The sequence below is a fragment of the Schistocerca serialis genome, chromosome 10, assembly GCF_023864345.2.
Source record: "Schistocerca serialis cubense isolate TAMUIC-IGC-003099 chromosome 10, iqSchSeri2.2, whole genome shotgun sequence".
NCBI classification, from domain to species: domain Eukaryota; kingdom Metazoa; phylum Arthropoda; class Insecta; order Orthoptera; family Acrididae; genus Schistocerca; species Schistocerca serialis.
In genome coordinates, this window is record NC_064647.1 from 46,214,764 (window position 1) to 46,240,593 (window position 25,830).

Consider the following 25,830-nt stretch of genomic DNA (forward strand, 5'->3'; position numbering starts at 1 on the left):
ACAGATATTTGTTCGACGTGTGATAGAAACCAGAGGGATATTGAAACATTGTAACATTTTAGTTCCTACGATGAATAAAAATAATTTTCTGGGAAATAGCAACATAAAAAAAGTTTCCAGTATGGACAAAAGAAATAGAATGCAACAACAATGTTAAGCCTGCAGACCAACAGCTGGCACTGTAAGCACCAAAACGTGGCAGGTGGCTGCTCCTCAGTTTGCATCTCAGAGGCCCAACTTGAAGGATAGCATGCTGCTGGTGCTCTTTTACAAGAACAGTGACTGTGCACCAGTAGACCTGTAGCAGTTCCAAATACTCGAGGGTAAAAAAAAAAAGGGCATCGGTCCGATGTCTGCCGAAAGGTCTGGAGAAAATGATTAAAATATCTGAGGTCTTTTTGAAGTGCACGACAGAGGGAGGAAAGCGACCGATCCGACACCTGTCGAGGAAGTGGCCGCGGCATTATGGGGAAGGTCGAGTAGTGCTCTGCGGACACACAGTGTGTGGGGAATTGCACGGACGTCAGACACATCTGCGAGCACAGTGCAGAAAATCCGACAAAACATTCTGAATCGATATCGGTACATAATCACCCATGTCCGGAAGTTACTTCCTGCTCAGCTGCTCGTGAATCGAATGTCCACTCTGGAATTTCTCATTCGGACGGTAGTGGGCAGCGAATGGCTGTCGAACATTCCGTGTACAGATGAAGCCCATCTCCACCTCCCACCACACGTCAATATTCATCTCCTGGCACATGCCAATATTCAGAATTGCAGAATACGGGCGACAAACAAATCTGGAAGCGCTTCGACAGGTGCCACCTCATTCTGCGACAGTGACCGCGTGGAGTGGGTCGACAGCACCATTTATTGTAGGGCTCTATTTTTTCGAGGAAAGGAGTCCTGCATGTCCTATTACCGGTTAGCACTACAAGTGTCTTTCGTGCATCAAACCTCCGACGGCACGGATATGTCGGTACCATCATTTTTACGCGAAATGGCACTCCTCCGCACATTACGCTGTGAAGCAGGTGCTGCAGGGCATTTCGTAAATGTTAGAATTATCGGCCATCATTTCCCTACGGCCTGGCCGTCCATATTGTCTGGTTTTAATCCGTGTGACTTCCGGTTGTGGGGTTTTCTGATAGATGTGGTCAGTGCTCCAAATCCGAACTGAGCTGAACTGAAGGCACGTACTGCTCACCGCTTTCCGAATGCGACCCTGGAGACTGGCAATGGAGGCCGAACCTTCGATAATTCTAGTCACCCGTGTTGCAGAAACATCAGAAAAATTAGCAAATCGACACTGTTCGAAAATCCTGAGATGAAAGCCAGCAGACAATACAATGATCTTGCATTTATATGAGAGACTGTACACGGCCACCTCCAATTTTTTAAACAAAAGGGAGATATGAGACACACACTTGCAAATTTTTTTAAAGTACCCTCTAGCAGTTTACCCCAGAGCCGCCTAATGGCAGCCACGTGGTGAGAGAAGAGGCCTGATGTCAAACCTAAGAGATCCGTCTAGTTCACGAATACTTCTCTCAGAACTCTCGAAAACTCTGCTCAGTTCTAAATTTACTGAGAACAATGACACACTAGATGTAACTGGAAGAGCTAATTCGTGACTAGCCTTCCAAACTGATTTCTTTGCACTAGGTGTTAAAGACTCTCACTCGTTCTATACATTCTCCGGTCACTCTCTGTCGTTCCGTATTCTTCACTTTGTGCACATGAATACAAACAAAACCGAGTTGCCCTCCATTAACTGTATTATTTATAAGTGCAGGTTGAATGTAATAAATGCTACAAAGCCTTAAATCCTGTACACCCATTTTGAAATGCCCTGTACTGTGAATCCATATTAACTGTGATTAAAGAAAATCATGTTGGAATGTCAAGACCAATGTAAGCGTGATGCTCTTTCCTGTATTACGATAAACAGTATTTCAAGCTAAACATAATTCTTGTGAAACAGAATGGGTGCTCACTGACAATCAGAAAAATATTCAATAACAATCAATTCTTTTTAATTAAAGCATGTAATTACTTTGTTCCTTGCCGAGTGGACGATATCATTACATCAAAACCTTGACAAATGTGTGCGAAATTAGTTACTGAAGAGAAAACTTACTGCCGAGCCTGTAATGATGTGTACAGGTGCCCCCGGATTGCGATAAGGTTCTTCGATACTTCCATTTTTCACCTCGTGATTGTAAACCGGCCACAGTCGTTCGTAGGAATGTTGGTGACCCCACAGTAGGAGATCTACACCGTACTCGTAGAAAAGGTTCTCCAGTCCCAATCTGCAACACAAAATATTTTGTAATACGGTGAACCTCAATACTGAAGTACAGGAGAAATATGTGAAAAGACACACTAGATCTTGTGTACAAGGCAGGACTTGCAGTAGCAGAGATGGTGGTATAACCTCCCACTGGCAATGAGGTCTTTGGAAATGAAGCAAATGCTCAGCCTGAACGAGGATCAGGAAGCAAGTCTGCCATTGCCTCGATACTTAGGTAACATTTGTTTGGCAAATATACGAGTCCCCAGAGGTATAGTATTTAACAAAGCGAATTGTAGACCTAGCCGTAGCTTGTGACTAGGTACAACCATGTTCCTGTTCAAAATAGGCAACACTGCCTCGCAGCGCAAGTGATTGTTGAAAACAACTGTGTGGCAGCAGTGACTGCTTGTTGTTAATAGCAGAAAATTTGAAAATTTACTGATGATGACAAGGGGAAAGAAGAGAATAGTGTTGGCACAAAAAGGTGATGTCACATGCAAGCAAAAGGTTGAGTAAGTAAATGGTATGTAACTTGCAGCAGGATGGACATGTTGCTGAGCGCAGGGGGATTTAAGTATGTGTCCCAAAGAAGAAGAAGCAGCAAAGAACAAACAAATACACACACACACACACACACACACACACACACACACACACACACACACACACACACACATCAAAAAAAGTTTTGCATCACGCCGGTTCTCAGAACTCCTAAAGATAGACACTAACACAGTACCACAGACACAGTCCCTTAGACTGTTCAGAGATGTCACTAAACCTGCCCAAAGATGTAAACAACCATGAATGAGCAGCGCCTATTAGATGGAGGGGGTCTGACAGCCAATCAGTTCCAATAATTCCACCAGGAAGGAGCTACACGGCTCATGTTGTTTGTAGTTCAATGCCTTAGATACACTGTACGGCGAGTGCATGAAGTTGGAGGTTGCCTGTTGTTTTGGGGTGGCATTATGTGTGGCTGACTTACACCGCTGGTGGTCGTGGAAGGCACCGTAACGGCTGTACGATACGTGAATGCCATCCTCTGACTAATAGTGCAAACATATTGGCAGCACATTGGCCAGGCATTCGTCTTCATGGACGACAATTCACACCCCCATCGTGCATATGTTGTGAATGACTTCCTTCAAGATAACGACATCGTTCAACTAGAGTGACCCCTATCGAACATGTCTGGGATAGATTGAAAAGGGCTGTTTATGGACGACGTGACCCACCCACCACTCAGAGATCTACACTGAATCACTGTTGATGAGTGGGACCAACAGTGCCTTGATGAACTTGTGGATAGTATGCCACGACAAATACAGGCATGCATCAATCCAAGATGACGTGCTACTGGGGAATAGAGGTACCGGTGTGTACACCAATCTGGACCACCACCTCTGAAGGTGTCGCTGTATGGCGGTACAACATGCAATGTGTGGTTTTAATGAGCAGTAGAAAGGGCAGAAATGATGTTTATGTTGATCTTTATTCCAATTTTCTCTTCAGCCTACGGAACTCTTGGAATCGTGGTGATGCAAAACAGTTGTGTGTACTATTAATAATATGTCTAAATGTGTCATTAGTAAAATGTATCGTCTATTTTTGGCAAATTTCACATCTATTTTTGCAAAATTTTTGTCTAAATGGTTTTTGTTTACAAACAATTAGCTGTTCAAAATGGAAATGTTGTCACACGATGTCTAGCCTTGGGTTGATTGTTGAAAGAAGAAGAAGGTGAGGGCAGTGGAGATCGAGGAGTTTTTTGATTGAAATGTTTGTTTTAGTAAAAACTGCAACTTATTTTCCAAATAGGTCTTTGCTTGTTTTCTTCTTTTGGCTCGATTTTAACTTTAACCAAATGGTTGTTTCTGCTGAGAAGGAGTGGCACTTTACTGCTGGTGAACCGAGTGCTTCTCTGATTTAAGATGTTTCTTGAAATTATTTCTGTCATCCCATTCAATAATTACATAATCTGCAGAATACTGATTTCTACCTTTTCTGGGCATTGATAGCTGTGCAACCAATACTTGACAACATTACAGATTGAACCTACAAGGTACTTAGCATACAAGTAGAACCAAAATTAACTATTCACACATTAGGGGAAGACTTTCAGTACAGTCAAAATACGTTTATAGGTTCCGTTTTCTTATCACTCTAGTGTAGAGTGTGGTCACTATAAACTGGCAGTCGGTCGCGAGCATAAACAAACTAGAATTATGACCCGATTACGAAGTTTTCTCCAATGGGGTTCTCGCATAAAAAGTTCTGTGCGAAATTCAGGTAAAGACCTGAGCTTTCGACGAGTGTCTCTCTAAGTCTTAGCCCCTGATACGACAATGGAGGCACTCTGGAAAGCTCGAGAATTTATCTGAATTTGACGTGGCAAGTAAACAGAGAAGTTTTAACGATCACCAGAGTGGAGAGGAGAGGTGCAGGGAAATGAGACCTGCCTCCCTTGCACATGGCTGTCAGTCTACACCTGTGTTTCTGTGGAAGCAGAACTGAGATATGTTTGTAGGGATTTCCAATATTGCCAATCCCTTGTGGTGTCGTGATAGTTACAATTCGAATACAGTGATGGATGAAGATTAGTCTCCTCACTCATCTCAAAAAAAGAAAGAAAACAATGAGCAATGCACAACAACAAAGCATACGATAACAGTTACCGTGCAGTTGCTTACTGATGTCGGCAGTGTCACAAATGAGGTAGTTCTGGCCCCACCTCTACTGGGATTTCATGCACCAACTGTTAAAAACACACACATCCTAAAACTGCCACATAAAAGTGTGTGCAATATACCAAATTTTGAACTTCATTTCGTTGACAGACATGTTCTTTTCAGACCAAGATGCTAGGCCTAGTGTTGAGTCTCTATGTTGCATTATCAGGCATGTATCTCATACAAACCATTCAACCGACATCAACCGGCGTGGCACTAGATAAAGTGCACTGCTACCTTATTGCATTTGTGCACTTTCTTCTGTAAACACTATCTTAAGCAATCATCTACCTAAATTGCAAAGTACAAGTAACCAAAAATTTGCTATATTTTCGACAGTTATAAGCAGAAAATAAACCTATTTCCAACTGTCTCTGATAAAATAATTCATACAGATATAACCTATTATAAAATAACATTTATTACATAGTTTTGCATTTTTGCACAACTGCAGCACCAGAGGTCAGGCTGTATGGCATACGAGCCTATTGTTACAAGATCTGTTCTGCAGCCTACAGCCTAAAGCCTGTCTCACGGTTTGCTACATGTCTTAAACAACTGCCAGCTAGCAGGCAGGGGTGACCGCTACCTCACATGCTGAGCCTTCCACACTGTGCACGATTCAGCACGTAAACTGGCTGGCTGGCTGGCTGGCTGGCTGGCTCGCTCGAGTCTGAACGGCAGGTGTGTGAGCCGCCCGAACTACAATTTTTCTTAACCAATTAAAAAGGAACTATTTGGTAAAAAGTTTGATTCTCACTCATCTTATAGCTTTATTCACCAGCTTTGTGATTAACTATCATTTCATTAATGGTCATATTTATTTTGATATTTTAGGATTAAACAATCTACTGAGAGAATTTAGGAAATTTTGCAGTGGAAAATAAGAGGTCACTATGTATTTGCGTTTGGTACATGTTAGGTCATACGTTGCTGCATATGAAATGTAGCTAATGTACTGAATTTTCCTTTACACTCTGAAGGATATTGCTGTCTATTATCAATCTTGATAAAACGGATTGTGTTTAATTCACTTCATCTTGAACTTGTGAGCCAGCAAAAAAGCCAGAAGGAAATAGTCACGAAGCTCTTCATATTTTGTAAGCAGTTTCTGATACTGAAACAAGATTTTGGCAAATGCAGCAAGCAAAGAGGGCAATCTTGATAAAACGGATTGTGTTTAATTCACTTCATCTTGAACTTGTGAGCCAGCAAAAAAACCAGAAGGAAATAGTCACGAAGCTCTTCATATCTTGTAAGTAGTTTCTGATACTGAAACAAGATTTTGGCAAATGCAGCATGCAAAGAGGGGAGTATCAAGCTATGTGATTAATTTGCCAAAACTTCCACATCTACCGTGACATTCGAGTGACTACAAATTTTTTCGATGAAATGGTGTAACATTGAAGTGTCATCTATATCTGTTGAAATGAAAATTACAGTGCGTTTGGAACAACGCAAATTTGGAAATTTCACATTATTTTTATGCCGAGAATGGGCATTTTCATAAACTACTGACCTGTCTTTCCATCAGTTACTGTTTAATAATTCTGTTGCAATTTAAACTGCATTAAAATGTTAGTGACATTAACTCTGCTGTGTTTTGGCCAAAGAAGCAGATTTGAATATGGCAACAAGGTAACGTAACTAAAAACTCACCACTGATAATGTCTCTCTGAAGAAAATTAAAGGGAGTAAGAAAAGCAGCAAAAATAAATTGACATTTCTGTTGAAATTTCAGCAGAATGCTAACCCCAATGTGTGTTTAATAATGAATAATGTGGCTTGACACTGGTCAAAGAATTTAATTTCTTTATCACAATGATCTGAGAAACATGAAAACAGTCACCTACCTATCAAGGTGTAAACAGATAAACACTATTGTTGGATGTGATGACTATCTTTGACACACTAAAAGATCCCTCATTCTGTATAGAGAGAGGAAAGAAACGATGACACGCTACGTACTATTGTTTTCATATTTCTCAGATTATTGAGAAACATAAAATCCGTAGCCCAGTTTCAATCCACATCATTTGTTACTAAAATTACACTGGTTATAGGATTTTGCTACAATTTCAAGAGAAGTAGCAATTTCTCTTATTCAGAGAAACATTATCAGTGACGTGTTCTGAGTAATACAAAAGACTTCTTTTTGCCATTTAATCAGTTTCTTTCACCAAAATACAGTGAGTTTATAAATATTCATTTCTGATGCAAAGACGTGTCAATAGTTTATGAAACTGCCCATTCTTCGTATAAAAATACACTATATTTCTTGACACATATTGTTCCAAACCCACAGTAAATCTCATTTCAACAGCTATCAATGGCACTTAATTATATCATTATTTCAGCAAAAAAATCTGTAGTCACTTGAATATAGCAGTAGATATGGAAGTTCTGTATATTAATCATATGCCTGAACACTCTCCTCTTGTGTACTTTCATTTGCAAAATTCTTGTTTCAGTATCTGAAACTGTTTACGAGTTACGAGAAATTCTGTGAATATTTCATCTGGCTTTTTCGCTGGCTTTCTAGTTCAGGATGAAGCATTTTATATGTGATCCATTTTCTTGAGATTGGTAATAGAGAGCAATATTATTCTAAGTGTAAAGAAAAATGCAATATGTTAACTACAATTCATAGACAGCAGCATATGACATAACATGCACCAAACGCAAATTCATAGCGACCTCTATTTTTCATTGCAAACTTTCCAAAATTCTTGCTGTAGTTTACTTAATCCTACAACATCACAGTAAATATGGCCATTAATGAAATGACACTGTTATATGGTCAGTGCACTATGGTTTAACTTTCGATAAGCCTAATTAATAAGCTGCAGGCAAACATCCACATACTGCTGTAATAGTTTACTGTTTAACATCTACGAGCAGTAAAAGCCTAACCACACAATTCACAGTCTTTCAAATAAATTGAACAGACACTGTCAATGCTATTACATGCTGCCTATTGGTGTGACACTTATTTCACGGTTAAGTTTATGCATTGTTGTTGTTCAACCAACACAGGTTTCTTGGCTGAAGCTACAGATTGTTCGAAGTTAAATTTACAGAAATTACAATTAAAACTTAACTCATTAAATTAACTGAATACATTGAAAAATTGGTTCTTTTTAACAGTTCCTTCTACTATGAGAGTTAAGCCAAATTATTTGTTTAAATCATGAAATTAACAAATATCATTATGCAAACAATACTTTTGACAAAACTGTTAATTACTTTGGAAATAATAAGGACTGGCTTTGCTAACATGTTTTCGAATAGAGCCAAACAGATCCTTTAAGAATACTTTTAGTTGTTCCTCCAAATGTTTAGAATTACTACAGAATTTACATTTGTTTGCAAGTCAACAACAGAATTTAAGTTACGAAACTATTACCGATTTCACCCTATAACAAAGATACTAACTAGAAATAGTCACAATTAATTAGAAAATCAATTACACAGATAAAACTATCCACAAAATTAGATCTGGTGGTATATTCTTTAAGACTAAGGGCCAACCTATTTCTTTTATGAAAATGCAGATTATACACATATACATTAATGGTAATTAGTTAAAAATGAATTTTAAGGAGGCAGATGCCAAAACAAGAGGGGAAGTAAAATCTGTGAGAATCTATTTTTTTTTTTATTACCAAATAGTTTCTTTACAATCATTTGAGAAAGATTGTAGGTCGGCTGGCGGCACATGATGTTCTGTTTGGTCTCTGGGGTTAACTAGTCCTGTCTTTGAGTTCCTGCCCTGTAGGCTGTGACGTCTGTTGCCAAACAAGAAAACTGACTGGCCAGCACTGGTCGCATGCAGGGAACATGACAAGGTCTCACAAGAAAACTAGCACTGGCTTACCAGTCAAAATTACCAAAATTTAACTGAAAACTAAAACTACGAAAAATTACTGGAATTCTAGAAACAATCAGGTTGTTTCTCAGACGAAAAATTCCTACTTTTTCCTGAGTTTCCTGGGCCATATACACCCTGTAATATGGAGTGTGTCCACCTTCTGCATTTATGGCAGCGTCAACTCTGCTGGCGACTCTTTCAATGATATGTCTGAATGTCTGTGGCAGAATGCGAGCACATTCTTCCTCGACAGCCGAAACCGGAGAAAGCAGTGATGTTCGGGTCTAGAGCGAGATCAATATCTTCAGCCATCCCAGAGGTTTTAAATTGGGTTCAGGTCAAGACTCTGGGTAGATTACTCCATTAAGGTATGTTACTGTCCACAAATTAATGATCAGAGATGCTGCTTTATGACAAGATGCATTGTCATTCGGCATTTTGGCCAGAGATGCTGGAGCTGCCAGTCATGCAAGGTTTGCTTGCTTGTGCACATGAATGGTGTGTGTGTGTGTGTGTGTGTGTGTGTGTGTGTGTGTGTGTGTTTCTCTTTTCCTGATGAAGGCTGTGGCTTAAAGCTTTATGCAATTGTCTAAATTGTGCCTGTCTGCAACTTAATGTATCTCCTTTATGGTAAGTAACAAACTATCTTTTCCTACACGGCAGATATTCCTACCTGAAGTTTCCATTATTTGATACAATCACTCCATACTGTTCCTTTACTGTACACAGCACACAATGCTGTAAAAGTGTGCAGTCCTAAGGCAATGACTGCACAACAAGTGCAGTGCTGTGAAATGGCACCAAGGAGGCGATGACTCGCATCCCAGTGGAAGGAGGGGGCAGTACCACACCTCCAGGAAGGCTAATTCAATGCCACCTGTCCGTGCTGACTTCCACAGTAGCTGACATAACAAAAGTTTGTTCATATCTTTCTGCATTTAGCGTTTTCTTACACACACACACACACACACACACACACACACACACACACACAGAGAGAGAGAGAGAGAGAGAGAGAGAGAGAGAGAGAGAGAGAGCACAGACTATAGAAATGTATGACTTCATCAGGAGCTGCTTGACCATTTTACACCATTTTTTTTAATTCCCTATGCACAACCACTGCATCAGCTGGGCTACTGGTGACACTTTGGAACATGGGAGTCATTTCTTCCACTGATTTCATGCAACATTTTTACCAGTAACTCCCAATGCTCAACAGTCCCTGTCAGCCAGTACACGAGGCCTGCCTGGTGTCGGTTTGGCAGTGGTTGTTCGTTTACATTTCCACATCACGTTCACATCAGCAACAGTTGGCTTTGGCTACTTTGGAAGGGTTGAAATGTCCCGGATGGACTTGTTACTTTTGTGACATCCAATGACTAGCCCAGGCTTGAAATCCCTAACTCTCCAGGCTGACCCAATTCGCTGTTACTGCTTCTGTGCTGACAACACAATATTCTCTGCCTTCTCTTATACTGGTGGGTCCACTTATGACATCTAGTAGTCAATTTCACATTATGTAGGGTTGTCCAGACACTTTTGATCAGATAGTGTTTATGTATTCTGCTATCTTCAAAGGAGGATTTATTCAAAAGTTAGCAACATAATCAATCTTGTTTGCGTGCCTGTTGATGAATCAGCGCCTCAACATATCTGGCAAATAGTTACCTTTACTTTACGATTATTTATTGTTACAGCACTGCAATAAATATGTTTGAGAAGGCTGCGAGTAGAATTGTAGTTTGGGGGAGGGGGGGGGGGGGGGGAGGGGAGGGGATCTTAGTACTCTATTCCTGCTTGAGCTAGTAACACAGAGTAAAAATTTTTTGGTCTAACCTCGACCAGTGACCATTTGTATAGCTATTCAAGCATCTGTCTCATTGTAGCCATGTTGCAGTATATTGAATAATGCTCGAATAATGAACTGGAGTTGGCAAATGGTCAGAATTGGTTAACTCCTTTTGCTAAAGATGTTAAATGGGCTGAAATTAATGCTCAACTAATGGCACCATTTGTACGAGCACCATTCGGATTTTACATGCAAATACGTGCAGGAAGCTTTTGAAGCCCATCACTTCTACACTTTAAACTTGTATGAACGAGTTCAAACTTTGCACTAAGGTAGATAAATTGATAAAATCTAAATTAAATTTTTTGCCCAATAATTTTTATCTGTTGATATGATATGATGGTTTAAATTAGTATAAAAATCATTCTTACGTGAACTGAATGCACAGAAATGGTTTCAATATTTTCAAATAAAACTGAAAACCTGCTTCCAAAAATCTAGCAAAATTTTATGTGCAAAAAACACATTTTTTGAAACGAGTTTTTTTTTTTTTTTTCAGATGCCACTTATATGTTTCAAACATGTGCAAATAGATCAAAGTTTTGTAAGAAGATAGACAAATATGAGCAATTAATGATGGTCCTAGTGTTTTATGGAATATTTATCCATTGCCACAATACGAGCTACATAGTTTGAAACCCATTGAAAAAATACAGTATCATGAAGCTAAAGGGCATACATCTATTAGCTAAAACAAGTTATTCCGGGGGTGGGGGGTGACATCATGTATCGTGTTACTCTACCTGGCACAATACATTGTGTATCATGGGTACTAATTCCAACAAGTAAAAAAAGTGTGAATATGTCAATATGTTTTGATTTAAATGTGTCTGAAGCTGCCAGATAAATCGAAAAGCTAGTTCCCTTCTTTTGCATCCCCAACTTTGTCCAGGACACCATCGCCTTTTGTGTGTGTTATGATAAGAGCATTTTTCATTCTTGTATTAATAGTATTTTTATGGTCTGGGTTGATACAAGGGTGGCTTGTATTAGAAACTAGACGTCTTTATTGATACATGATGGTATCATGAGGTAGCTTAATTATTTTCTGAGGGTCATTTCTTAAAAGCAATAAAGGAACAAGTGCACCAGTACGTTAGCTAACGTATCAGGTGTGGTGGAATTAGCTCGTGGAAGCTGCATCTCACAAAACCTATAACTTGACTGAGGATAAAAGATGGCCCTGAATTTCGATAAATGGTGGCAATATAAAGCACAATTTCTAGAAACGAAAACAGAAACAAAAATTTTAATTGCATGATGCCAACTAATAAAGTAAATATAAGTATAACAAGTGATATTTTACATCACAACCAGCTATTAATATGTGAAAATGTTGGGTAAATGGCCATTCCATTCCATTCCAAATTGTCTAATTTCAGAAAAGGTTCCCACATGGGCATTACAGATTTCACTGAAATTGTGTGTGTGAACATTTGCACGTTCCAAAATTCCATGAAAAAAAAAAAAAGTGCCGCTCGAAAAAAATGTGAAATTTAGTTTCTTAAACCTGAAACTTTGCCCTTAATAACTTACCAATACAAAGTTGTAGAACATAAAATTTCATGCTCATACCGATTTCCAATAGCTTACAAAATGAGGGAAAGTTACAATTTTTCTAAATATTAGAGGAATAAAAAGTCTTCTGCAAACTTTTTTAAACATTTTTCACTAGAAAGACTTAGGAAAAAGATACCAGATTTGAACACAGATTAAAAGAGTTTGCAGAAGATTTTTTTCTAAGTGGGCCAAAAATTGCTGTTTTTGATGTTTTTCGAGAAACCTTTAAGTTTGCCCTCAATCTGTAAACTATCGGAAGTCAATAAGAGGATGAAATTCTACGACCTCATATTGATAAGTTATTAAGTGCAAAGTTTCAGATTTATCCTCTGATGACTTCTGGAGGTATAAACAGCTAAACTTCACAATTTTTTTTTTCAAGTGCTTATTAATTGGCTTTTCTTCAAATTATCTGCATGAAAATTGCTCATGAAATATTTTATTATTATTATTATTGTTGTTGTTGTTGTTATCTTTCCTTTCTCAGACCTTAGGTCTGGTTCGGAATGAAAGTGACGCGGACCTTGATCAAGCGTCACTTCCTTTTAACTGTACGGTATATGTTACATTGCGTTTAAGAACTTTCGGGTAATTGAACATGTATCAATAATTACGGATTTCTGAAGTTGTATATATAAGTTTGGATGTAGCTGTATTGCATTGATGTACTGGTGGATATTGCGTGGTATGACTCCTGTAGTTGAAAGTATAATTGGTATAATGTCAACTTTATCCTGATGCCACATGTCCTTGACTTCCTCAGCCAGTTGGATGTATTTTTCAATTTTTTCTCCTGTTTTCTTCTGTATATTTGCTGTATTGGGTATGGATATTTCAATTAATTGTGTTAATTTCTTCTTTTTATTGGTGAGTATGATGTCAGGTTTGTTATGTGGTGTTGTTTTATCTGTTATAATGGTTCTGTTCCAGTGTAATTTGTATTCATCATTCTCCAGTACATTTTGTGGTGCATACTTGTATGTGGGAACGTGTTGTTTTATTAGTTTATGTTGTATGGCAAGTTGTTGATGTATTATTTTTGCTACATTGTCATGTCTTCTGGGGTATTCTGTATTTGCTAGTATTGTACATCCGCTTGTGATGTGATCTACTGTTTCTATTTGTTGTTTGCAAAGTCTGCATTTATCTGTTGTGGTATTGGGATCTTTAATAATATGCTTGCTGTAATATCTGGTGTTTATTGTTTGATCCTGTATTGCAATCATGAATCCTTCCGTCTCACTGTATATATTGCCTCTTCTTAGCCATGTGTTGGATGCATCTTGATCGATGTGTGGCTGTGTTAGATGATACGGGTGCTTGCCATGTAGTGTTTTCTTTTTCCAATTTACTTTCTTTGTATCTGTTGATGTTATGTGATCTAAAGGGTTGTAGAGGTGGTTATGAAATTGTAGTGGTGTAGCCGATGTATTTATGTGGGTGATTGCTTTGTGTATTTTGCTAGTTTCTGCTCGTTCTAGAAAGAATTTTCTTAAATTGTCTACCTGTCCATAATGTAAGTTTTTTATGTCGATAAATCCCCTTCCTCCTTCCTTTCTGCTTAATGTGAATCTTTCTGTTGCTGAATGTATGTGATGTATTCTATATTTGTGGCATTGTGATCGTGTAAGTGTATTGAGTGCTTCTAGGTCTGTGTTACTCCATTTCACTACTCCAAATGAGTAGGTCAATATTGGTATGGCGTAAGTATTTACAGCTTTTGTCTTGTTTCTTGCTGTCAATTCTGTTTTCAGTATTTTTGTTAGTCTTTGTCTATATTTTTCTTTTAGTTCTTCTTTAATATTTGTATTATCTATTCCTATTTTTTGTCTGTATCCTAGATATTTATAGGCATCTGTTTTTTCCATCGCTTCTATGCAGTCGCTGTGGTTATCTAGTATGTAATCTTCTTGTTTAGTGTGTTTTCCCTTGACTATGCTATTTTTCTTACATTTGTCTGTTCCAAAAGCCATATTTATATCATTGCTGAATACTTCTGTTATCTTTAGTAATTGGTTGAGTTGTTGATTTGTTGCTGCCAGTAGTTTTAGATCATCCATGTATAGCAAATGTGTGATTTTGTGTGGGTATGTTCCAGTAATATTGTATCCATAATTTGTATTATTTAGCATGTTGGATAGTGGGTTCAGGGCAAGGCCACATAGGACTTAATGAGTCTCCTTGGTATATTCCACGCTTAATCTGTATTGGCTGTGATGTGATATTATTTGAATTTATTTGGATATTAAGTGTGGTTTTCCAATTTTTCATTACTATGTTTAGGAACTGTATCAATTTAGGATCTACTTTGTATATTTCCAATATTTCTAGTAGCCATGAGTGGGGTACACTATCAAAAGCTTTTTGGTAATCAATGTATGCGTAGTGTAGTGACCTTTGTTTAGTTTTAGCTTGATATGTCACCTCTGTATCTATTATCAGTTGCTCTTTACATCCTCGTGCTCCTTTGCAACAGCCTTTTTGTTCTTCATTGATAATTTTGTTCTGTGTTGTATGTGTCATTAATTTTTGTGTAATGACTGAAGTTAATATTTTGTATATTGTTGGTAGGCATGTTATGGGGCGATATTTTGCTGGGTTTGCTGTGTCTGCTTGATCTTTAGGTTTCAGATATGTTATTCCATGTGTAAGTGTATCAGGGAATGTGTATGGGTCTGCAATGTAACTGTTAAATAATTTATATATAAAAACAAAGATGAGGTGACTTACCGAACAAAAGCGCTGGCAGGTCGATAGACACACAAACAAACACAAACACACACACAAAATTCAAGCTTTCGCAACAAACTGTTGCCTCATCAGGAAAGAGGAAAGGAGAGGGGAAGACGAAAGGAAGTGGGTTTTAAGGGAGAGGGTAAGGAGTCATTCCAATCCCGGGAGCGGAAAGACTTACCTTAGGGGGAAAAAAGGACAGGTATACACTCGCACACACGCACATATCCATCCACACATACAGACACAAGCAGACATATTTAAAGAATGTATCTTTAAATATGTCTGCTTGTGTCTGTATGTGTGGATGGATATGTGCGTGTGTGCGAGTGTATACCTGTCCTTTTTTCCCCCTAAGGTAAGTCTTTCCGCTCCCGGGATTGGAATGACTCCTTACCCTCTCCCTTAAAACCCACTTCCTTTCGTCTTCCCCTCTCCTTTCCTCTTTCCTGATGAGGCAACAGTTTGTTGCGAAAGCTTGAATTTTGTGTGTGTGTTTGTGTTTGTTTGTGTGTCTATCGACCTGCCAGCGCTTTTGTTCGGTAAGTCACCTCATCTTTGTTTTTATATATAATTTTTCCCACGTGGAATGTTTCCTTCCATTATATTGTTAAATAATTTAGTTAGATGTGAATGTGTTGAGGTGAACTTCTTTAGCCAGAAATTTGCTATTTTATCTTTTCCAGGGGCTTTCCAATTGTGAGTAGAATTGATTGCTTGGGTGACTTCATGTTGCAAAATTATCACTTCAGGCATTTGTGGTATCATCTTGTATGTGTCTGTTTCTGCTTGTATCCACCGTGCATGCCTGTTATGTTGTACCGGGTTTGACCATATGCTGCCCCAGAAGTGTTCCATGTCTGTTATGTTTGGTGGATTGTCTATTTTTTAGTGTGTGTTATCTATTGTTTGATAAAATTTCTTTTGGTTGGTGTTGAATGTTTGGTTTTGTTTCCTTCTATTTTCACTTTTTTTGTATCTTCTAAGTCATTTGGCCACAGCTTGTAATTTCTGCTTCTTTTCGTCTAACTGCTCTATTGCTTCTTGTTGTGAGATTTTACCTAACCTTTTTCCTTTTTTGTCTGATATTTCATTTCTTATAAATTGTGTTAGCTGTCCGATGTATTTTCTCAGTTTTTCTATTCTGATCTGTAGCCTGTGTTGCCATGCTGGTTTTGTGGGTTTCTTCTGTGTGTTGGTTGGTTCTGATCTCTGCCTAGTGTGTATATTTAGTGTAGTGAGTGCTCCTACATAAACCAGTAATTGTAACTCTTCCATAGTTGTGTATTCATTTATTTTGTTGTGTATGATTGTGTTGATAGTTTTTATTGTTGTTTCGACTTGTGGGCTATTTGGTGGTCTATGCAAGAATGGTCTAATGTCTGTATTTGTGTCTTTGTATTCTATATATGTCAACTGAAATTTTTCTTCTATATCTAACATGTGTGTCACTTCACTTCATGTTCTATTTGTGCTTGTGTTGGTGACTGTCTTAAGATTTCGTTTTCCTCTGATTGTTTAATTGATGCGTGTTGTTCTTTGTTTGTTTGTTCTGGGATGTTTGAGTCAATTACTGTATTTTCTTCTTCTTCTAATTGCACATTATTTTGTTCCAGTATTTGTTGTACTTGTTGTTTGATGTTTTCTAATTCTGACTGGGGTATCCTGTTATTTTTTATTATTACACGAATCTGATCAGCTAGACGTTGTTCTGTTAAAAATTTTTATTCTGGGTATCTGGTAATAAATGTTGTGTGTACTTGTGATCTGTATCCAGTTGTGTTGGTTCCTAGGTTTGTTGCTTGGTAATAACAGAACATGAGGTGTCGATTGACTTCATCTGACCATCTCATCCTCTGTCTTTGTTTTCCTTCTAGGGTGGTTGCAGGAAGCATATCCTGCAAAACACCTCTATTTGGATTTAAATCATTTTCCAGTTGGCTAGCAGTGTCATTACCATTGGGGGTGGGCATAGGGTTCAATCGTCGTCCCCGACCATGACGGCGCTTGTCCGAGGTTTCTTTAGTTCTGTCCTGAACCAAGTAATCACACTAAAAGGGGGGTTAGCCCTATTAGTGGTTTGTTCTTTTCGTCGCCTTTTACGACTGGCAGAACATACCGGAGGCCTATTCTTTTCCCGGGCCTCCACGGGGGTTGTTATTATTATTATTATCTTTCCTTTCTCAGACCTTAGGTCTGGTTCGGAATGAAAGTGACGCGGACCTTGATCAAGCGTTACTTTCTTTTAACTGTACGGTATATGTTACATTGCGTTTAGGAACTTTCGGGTAATTGAACATGTATCAATAATTACAGATTTCTGAAGTTGTATATATAAGTTTGGATGTAGCTGTATTGCATTGATGTCCTGGTGGATATTGCGTGGTATGACTCCTGTAGTTGAAAGTATAATTGGTATAATGTCAACTTTATCCTGATGCCACATGTCCTTGACTTCCTCAGCCAGTTGGATGTATTTTTCAATTTTTTCTCCTGTTTTCTTCTGTATATTTGCTGTATTGGGTATGGATATTTCAATTAGTTGTGTTAATTTCTTCTTTTTATTGGTGAGTATGATGTCAGGTTTGTTATGTGGCGTTGTTTTATCTGTTATAATGGTTCTGTTCCAGTATAATTTGTATTCATCATTCTCCAGTACATTTTGTGGTGTATACTTGTATGTAGGAACGTGTTGTTTTAAAAGTTTATGTTGTAAGGCAAGCTGTTGATGTATTATTTTTGCGACGTTGTCATGTCTTCTGGGGTATTCTGTATTTGCTAGTATTGTACATCCGCTTGTGATGTGATCTACTGTTTCTATTTGTTGTTTGCAAAGTCTGCATTTATCTGTTGTGGTATTGGGATCTTTAATAATATGCTTGCTATAATATCTGGTGTTTATTGTTTGATCCTGTATTGCAATCATGAATCCTTCTGTCTCACTGTATATATTGCCTCTTCTTAGCCATGTGTTGGATGCGTCTTGATCGATGTGTGGCTGTGTTAGATGATACGGGTGCTTGCTTATTATTATTATTATTATTATTATTATTATTATTATTATTATTATTATTATTTTGCTTAAGAGGGTGTAAAAAGTTGTACGAGTACAAGATGACTTAGTTTCGTTTCTTTTGAGAAAATATTGCAGGGGATATTACATCTCAAATACTCGAAAACGTGTGGGTGCACTGTTGATAGCTGCACTATGTGGTCAAACAAACGAGCATCTCCAGAAATACGAGGGTTGGAAATTACACAGTGACAACCATTTATTCACAACTAATACAAAAGAGTTACATGTTTGCACCCGTTACTGTCCTTCAAAGTAGTCACCAGCGTTGTGTAGGACCTGTTGCCCAACAATGTGGAAGGCACAGTATACCTTTAGCAGAGCTTGTTCTGTTGATGGTGCAAATGGAGCGGTCTACTGCCTGTCAAATCTCTGGAACAGTTCTGAAGCAAACACCACAAAGTGGTTCCTTCATCTTTGGAATCAAATAAAAGTCACAAGGACTTAAGTCCGGGGAGTTTGGTGGATGGTACAGTACTTCCCAGTCCCATTGACTGAACAGAGCAGCCACAGCTTGCGCTGTATGCACTTGCGCATTGTCGTGCAAAATGATGGGTGGGTTGCGCAGAAAGGGCCGCTGCTTCTTTTGCAAAGATGGTCGTAGGTGATGCTCCAAAAAACGAACAGTAATACTGTGCACTGACAGTCTGCCATTGAGGAATGTAATGCGTTAGGACAACAGTCGTACATGAGAATCACCTTAACTTTAGATCGCTCCATTCGCACCATCAACAGAACAGGCTCTGCTAACGGTATACTACGCCTTCCACATAACTGACAATGGGTTCTACACAATGCTGGTGATTACTTTGAAGGACAGTAACAGATGCAAACATGTAACTCTCTTGTATTGGTCGTGAATAAATAGTTGCGACTATTTAAGTTCCAACCCTCGTATTTTATTAGTGTTCATGAAACCACATTATTGTTTACTGAGAACATGTGCAAATGTTTACACAAAATTTTATCAAATTCTGTGATGCTCATGTGGGAACCTCTAGACCACCTGGCATGGAATGGAATGAAATGGAAACAACAGCTTTCAATCAAAAGCAGGCGATCCGAAGTCAGTCGAGTGGTTGTGACTTTTCTCTGACTGTTAAAGAGCACAGAATCAGACAAAACTGAATGTCAGACTTTTCAATAAGAGTCGTCCTACCATTCACATCAAACTACTACATCTACAAAACTGAACACAACTCACAGTCCCAAGAATGGAATTCCGGTGCGCACTCGGGAACTGTAGTGATTGCAGTCTGCAGGGCCACCATTAGAACAGTACATGGGACGGTGTCCAAATGCCACAATCCATGGTCTCGCAGCTCTTGCCTCTGCAGTAGTTGCTTTCTGTGCAGAAGATCCAAACAACAACACTGTAACACCAATAACAGAAAGAATAATATACAGAAATGATGTCAGGGTACATAAGCGGACAACGGGGGAAGGGGGGAGGGGGAGGGGGAAATCCCGGACTTTTACTGGAGTTCCTGACTAAAAATTAACTTTCTCCCAAGTGAAAACTCACTTTTTCCATGTTAAGTGACAGTATATTTTCCCTCAGAACTGTAAACGTATCCTTTGAGTGGTTATGGTTTTATACATGGGCATAGAATTTCCTGAAACTCAGGGAAAGAAACACGTTTTGGGAAGATCTTTGATGTGACGCAACATGTACCCTGCATATTTTCGTATTACGAAAGTATAAATTCTGATTCTATCAAACACCACATGTTACTTTCCTAAGCATTGAAATCTAGATTGTGATGCGCTTTTGTAAGCCGTCTTAGTTCACATCACGTGATCTCGCCAGCCGATGACAGCGGATATTCAGAGCATAGGACAAGTGATGTAGTCAGCCAATTAGCAACATCACTTACGTAGCGCGAACACACAAACAAGCAAAGTTAATGGTTTAAACTGATATACCGGGTGATCAAAAAGTCAGTATAAATTTGAAAACTTAATAAACCACGGAATAATGTAGACAGAGGAGTAAAAATTGACACACATACTTGGAATGACATGGGGTTTTATAAGGAGGGGGGGGGGGGGGGGGGGGGAGGAAAGAGAGAGAGAGAGAGAGAGAGAGAGAGAGAGAGAGAGAGAGTGTGTTCACGAAATGTCTGACAGATGGCGCTGGACAGCACAACGCGCATGACAATTGTGTATAAAAGGAGCTGTAATGAGAGAGAGAATCAGATGCGCCAGCAGTCGCAGCATGTTGACGTTAACTGAAAAGGCGCTTTTAGTGAAGCTGTATTATCAGAATGGGGAATGTGCTAGTTCAGCTTTACAATCCTATCGCCATAGGAAGGGGATTCGAACGGGTAAAGGTCTGTTGACAAATGCAGCTGTGGCGAGAATGATTTCGAAGTTCGAAGCCACGGGTTGTTTAGATGACCCCATAGTGGCCGACTGAGCACAAAGCGTAATGGTGCCGAGACAGTTCAGGAAGAAATGGAGTCTGTAGCGGGTTCGTCACGCACGGGGAAGTCAGCGCTTGTGCAATTGCAAGTTGCACCGGCGTTCCATACACTACTGTTTGGTTGGCACCGAGGCGTACCCTCCGATGCTATCCGTACAAAATCCATCGGCGATTTAGTGAAGCGGAGGGCATTTGCGGTGTGGGTGTTTTGAAAGATGGCGGAAGATGACAATTGGTTGAGTAATGTGTTGTGGACCGACGAAGCTCATTTCACGCTCCAAGGGTCTGTCAATTCCCACAACTGCACAATTTGGGCTACCGAAAATCCTAGAACTGTCGTGGAAACTCCATTGCACGATGAGAAAGTCATGGTATGGGTTGGATTTACCACATCTACCATTATCAGGCCTTTTTTCTTTGAGGAAATGCGTGATTCTGGTTTTGTAACTGCTACCGTGACGGGTGAGAGGTACGCCAATATGTTACAGAATTGCATCATCCCCAGCCTGGCTGATAAACACCTGCTGGAACATATGATGTTTATGCGGGATGGTGATCCACCCCATATTGCTTGACATGTGAAAGATCTCTTGCGCGCGTTGTTTGGTGATGATCATGTGCTCAGCCGCCACTTTCGTCATGCGTGGCCTCCCAGGTCCCTAGACCTCAGTTCGTGCGATTATTGGCTTTGGGGTTACCTAAAGTTGCAAGTGTATAATGATTGACCAACATCTCTAGGGATGCTGAAAGACAACATCCGACACCAATGCCTCACCGTAACTCCGGACATGCTTTACGGTGCTGTTCACAACATTATTCCTCGACTACAGATATTGTTGAGGAATGATGGTGGACATATTGAGCATTTCCTGTAAAGAACATCATCTTTGCTTTGTCTTACTTTGTTATGGTAGTTATTGCTATTCTGATTGGATGAAGCGCCATCTGTCGGACGTTTTTTTAACTTTTGTATTTTTTTGGTTCTAATAAAACCCCATGTCATTCAAAGCATGCGTGTCAATTTGTACCTCTCTATCTACATTATTTCATGATTTATTCAGTTTTCAAATTTATACTGACTTTTTGATCACCCGGTACAAAGTGTTACTACAAGAAAAGCAAAGCTTTCACATATAATATTGGTCGCTAAGGTTAATAAGCTGCAAGAGGAGCTAAGCTTCCACATATTATGTTGATCTTTTAGCACGTGTTACACTTCTGGATATATCACACAAATGTGCCAGTAAAATTTTTACTAACGAGATAAATGTCTGATCTAGACTCAAAATTCTCCTAATGGCTCGTCATCAGAGTTGTTTTGCTTTTCGAAACACCATTCACAATATTTTCCCGTGACCTCTTAGAAATAGGTTTGTTTCAGCAGTTGCCAAAGACCATCAGATGACTGGCGCCACCGTGCTTGCGCAGCTACGATGACGTAGGAGGCTCATACATTTGTAATTGTAAAACATTAAAATATCTTACATTACGTTATAAAAGAAACAAGATATCAAAGGATACCCCAAGAGCATCAGAACTTCATCAACCACACTGAAATGTGCACATTTAAAGTGAATACTTTAAGTGCACACTCATATGTCCAGATTCCCAATGAAGTAGTCCTCGACCTGACATTAAGCTTTTCAGTGTGGTTTTTGGGATGTAAATTTTCTTGGAGTACCAGTACTGTATTATCTCATGTTTGGTTCTTTATAATGGCATAATGCCATACGTGCTAGAAGATGAAAACGTGCACTTGAAATGCAGCGATAGCCAATACTGTGGAATTAAACACTTAGTTTCAAATACATTGACTGCCTCAGCGGAAAAGATTAATAAAAGCCAAATTTCTTTAGCAAACCGGCAATACTTGGTAACCCCCCCTCCCCCCTGCGACGAGGGATTGCGATAGGTCAAAAATATTTAAAAAACTGAATTTTCAAAAATATGTTCATTTTGTAGAGCACACCTTTCTGAAGAATCTGATAGATAAAATGTGTGTACGAGGAAATGTAAGACATGTTATTTGAGCTTAAGTGTGCCAAAGTGGAGTGCCACGCCTCTTCAGACAGCATTCTTCTATCGAACGTCACTGTAATTTGCTCTGTGGAATTGAAATGTGTATATTTTGTAATGGATGTCATCAAACTATATTCAGGATAGTGGAAATTAAAATGCCCTGTGGTGCCTCTCCTGCTCCCAAACGGCCAGTTTGACATCCTGCCGCCGCCCCCCCCCCCCTTTTTTTTAATAATAAGCTCGCAATTAATATTGGACACGATTATTTGTAATTGGAAGAACAAGAACTCTTCAGAAAATTTGCACTCTTTGTTGTCTATTAGCTAATAACTTGCTGTTTTGTGTGACATACAATTAAATGTAGGATACATGAAACCAGTTAAGACAAGAGACAAACAAGACCATACAGATTTCTTCAATACTTAGCTCCTATCATTTTTTCTCTCTCTAATCTTGCTACAGCTTTACACAGCGTGCTTTCCTTTCTGCGAAAGAATCTATTACCTTATCAAAGTTGGTCAAACGTTTTGCTGCATGAAAAATCAAAATGTCGTCTAATACTGAACACAAATAGCACCCAAGACTGGTGTGGTTTCTCGGTCTGATTATGTCTATTTTGTCATTGTCTGCTCGATAAAACAAAATAGGCCTTTGTAATAATGCAGCAATTTTAACACACAGAAAATAAATGAGACTGCTTTGACACAAATGACAGAATATAATACACGAAGTACCAATATCAAATACCTGTTAGTCCTACAACAAGCAAAAAGCTTTATGTTAGGAAATAGCTTCACATTTCATTCATATGCTCCAGTTTCCCCAAGCACGAGATCAAAAAGTATTAGCATGAAATTTTTATATAAATTTGGAATCGTGATATTCTTCCATAATTTGAGTGAAGTCCCCATTTCTTCTCCTTCCTCGTTCTAACAAACAATCTTATCACTAATTCTGTAACTATTCCTGCCACTTTCAAAGTTATTCGCTGAGTAACTTCACTAATCCTGTCAGAATCCTCGGTTTTGTTATCCCGCGATTATTCTCCAGTCAGGCACCGTTAAATGTTCATAGAACACATTTTCCGCGCTGCTTCCAGAACAGAACTTAAGGGGCTGCTAGCCTGGGACTGTACAACTGGCCCTCACTAGTGTGGCGATCTGGCCAAAAATTTTCTGTCAAAATTTCATTTTCTTGGGTACACCGAGAAGATAATATGTAATCTTTCTCGTTTATTTCCACTCTGGTTGTCTGAATCTATGGATTTCACTAGTAAATATAATAACGCTGATCATTCACAAACCCAGTCAACCATGTAATCAGACAGCGATTGGCAGTCATCCGTTCAGCTTCATTCCGCTCAGCTCGCATAGCCCCATCCCCTTTTGTCTGCAGGAAAGTTTATTTCTAAGTACAAGGAGAATTCCCCTGACAGACATCACATACACTATGTACGCATTCAAAAACCAACCTATGATTCATTCAGAAATAAACTTAGAAGGTGTTCAAAAATGTTATAAAACCAACATGGAGGTGTTCAAAATCATATGAATAATCGATAGACCAACGTGAGCTGGATACTAGGCGCTTTGTGAAACAAGGTTCTTTCCTTCAAGAATATGAATATGGCCCCCCTCCCCCGAAACTGCCACCCAGGTCAGACAGATAACTCCGTTTGCCGCTGGGTCGCAGGTAGGAACAACAAAAAGACACTCACAATCATAGCTTCTGGCCATTAAGGCCTTCGTCAACAATAGACGCACATACGCACACACTCACACAAATACAACTCACACAGAGGTGTACAAATTCCCCTTGCAGCCTGCTTGCCCCTAGCACCTCTGCAACCATTCATGCAGGTCAGCCTGCTGGGATGTAAACACAAGAGTGCGCGTGTACTGAGGCATAGTGGGCAATGCGGGCGATACGGGCTCCCGCAAGCCCGGGCTACCTGGGTTCCCGCAAGCCTGCCAAGCTTCACGGGACCCGCTCAGCTTGCTGCGCCTGACAACAGGTTGCGCTGTCAAGCTACCGTGACTAGAGTAGCCAGGTAGTTAGCCTGCAATTCATTTATCGCAACGGTGGAGGCAGCACAATGAATAGGTCGAACTTTAGTGAGATTGAAAAAAAATTGACAACTGGCGAATACATGCTGGTAACGAAACAGAGCACAAGTGCCGCATGGGAAACGTTTTCGTGTGTTTATGAGGCCGCTTCAAATAAATCGGTAGGTGTGTCTCAATGCAAACTATGTAAAAAGCTCTTAAGTACTTATTCGGGAACCTCGAGTATGTTACGACATGTGTGCAAATTTGACAAGCAGTTCCCTCACTCCATAAATATCTTGAAAGAGGACAAAGATTTAGTGGCCGAAAAGTGCGTCGAAATGTGTGCTAAGGACCTGAGACCATTTAGCAGTATAGAGGGAGAAGGATTTCTTAATTTAGGGCAGACACTGATCGACATAGGTAAAAAATATGGCTCAGTTGATATTAAAAATGTTATGCCTTCCCGAGTGACAGTAGCTAGGAAAGTTCAAACATTAGCTGATAAAGTGCGCAGCAAAATGCTCCCAGATATAGTGCATGCGATTCGTTCTGGTATATGTGCCAGTACAATTGATCTATGGACAGACAATTACAAAGGGGTGCATTACATGTCCGTGACAATGCATTACATAAATTCAAACTGGCGTTTGAATAAATATGTACTAATGTGCTCTACGTTTCCTGACTGCCCAAAAACTGGCTCGAATATTCGAAACGAGTTGGAAGATGGCTTAGAAACTATGGGTGTTTCTCGTGAAGACATTGCCAAAATTACGTTTGTCACAGACCAGGGCAGTAACATTGTCAAAGCTCTCTAAGTATATCAGCGTCTTCCATGCATGGCTCATAGTATAAACACAGTCTTGAAACATGTTCTGAGCGAACAGTTTTTGAAAGAAAATGTTCCAAATATATTAGCCATTCTTAATACAGTGCGGGCTACGGTTTCGTACTTCAAGAGAAGAGGTCTCTGTGTGAGACTGAACTAATCTTTAAAGCAGTGGGTTTCAACTCGTTGGAATAGTTATTTTGACATGCTTGTATCAGTCCATTCTCAGATTGATTCAGTGAAGGCTGTTTTACATAATGAAGGTGCCTCTGAAAAGATGCTGGGCTATGACCACCATATCACTGGCCAGCTTATAGAATTTCTTAAGCCGTTTAAAGAAGCCACAGTTGATCTAGAGAGTGACAAGGATCCAACCCTACATTTAGTTCTACCGT

General features: G+C 39.3%; 1 protein-coding gene across 1 annotated transcript in view; it reads right to left on the reverse strand.

The window, feature by feature from the left end:
• Positions 1-25,830, reverse strand: part of LOC126424524 (acid phosphatase type 7-like) — a 196,203-nt gene that overhangs the window by 33,506 nt on the left and 136,867 nt on the right. Inside the window, exons 7-8 of the mRNA XM_050087258.1 lie at positions 19,319-19,461; positions 2,141-2,312 (exon numbers count right to left, since the gene is read on the reverse strand). Of these exons, the coding sequence (XP_049943215.1) occupies positions 2,141-2,312; positions 19,319-19,461 (315 nt within the window). The remainder of the gene's footprint in view (positions 1-2,140; positions 2,313-19,318; positions 19,462-25,830) is intronic.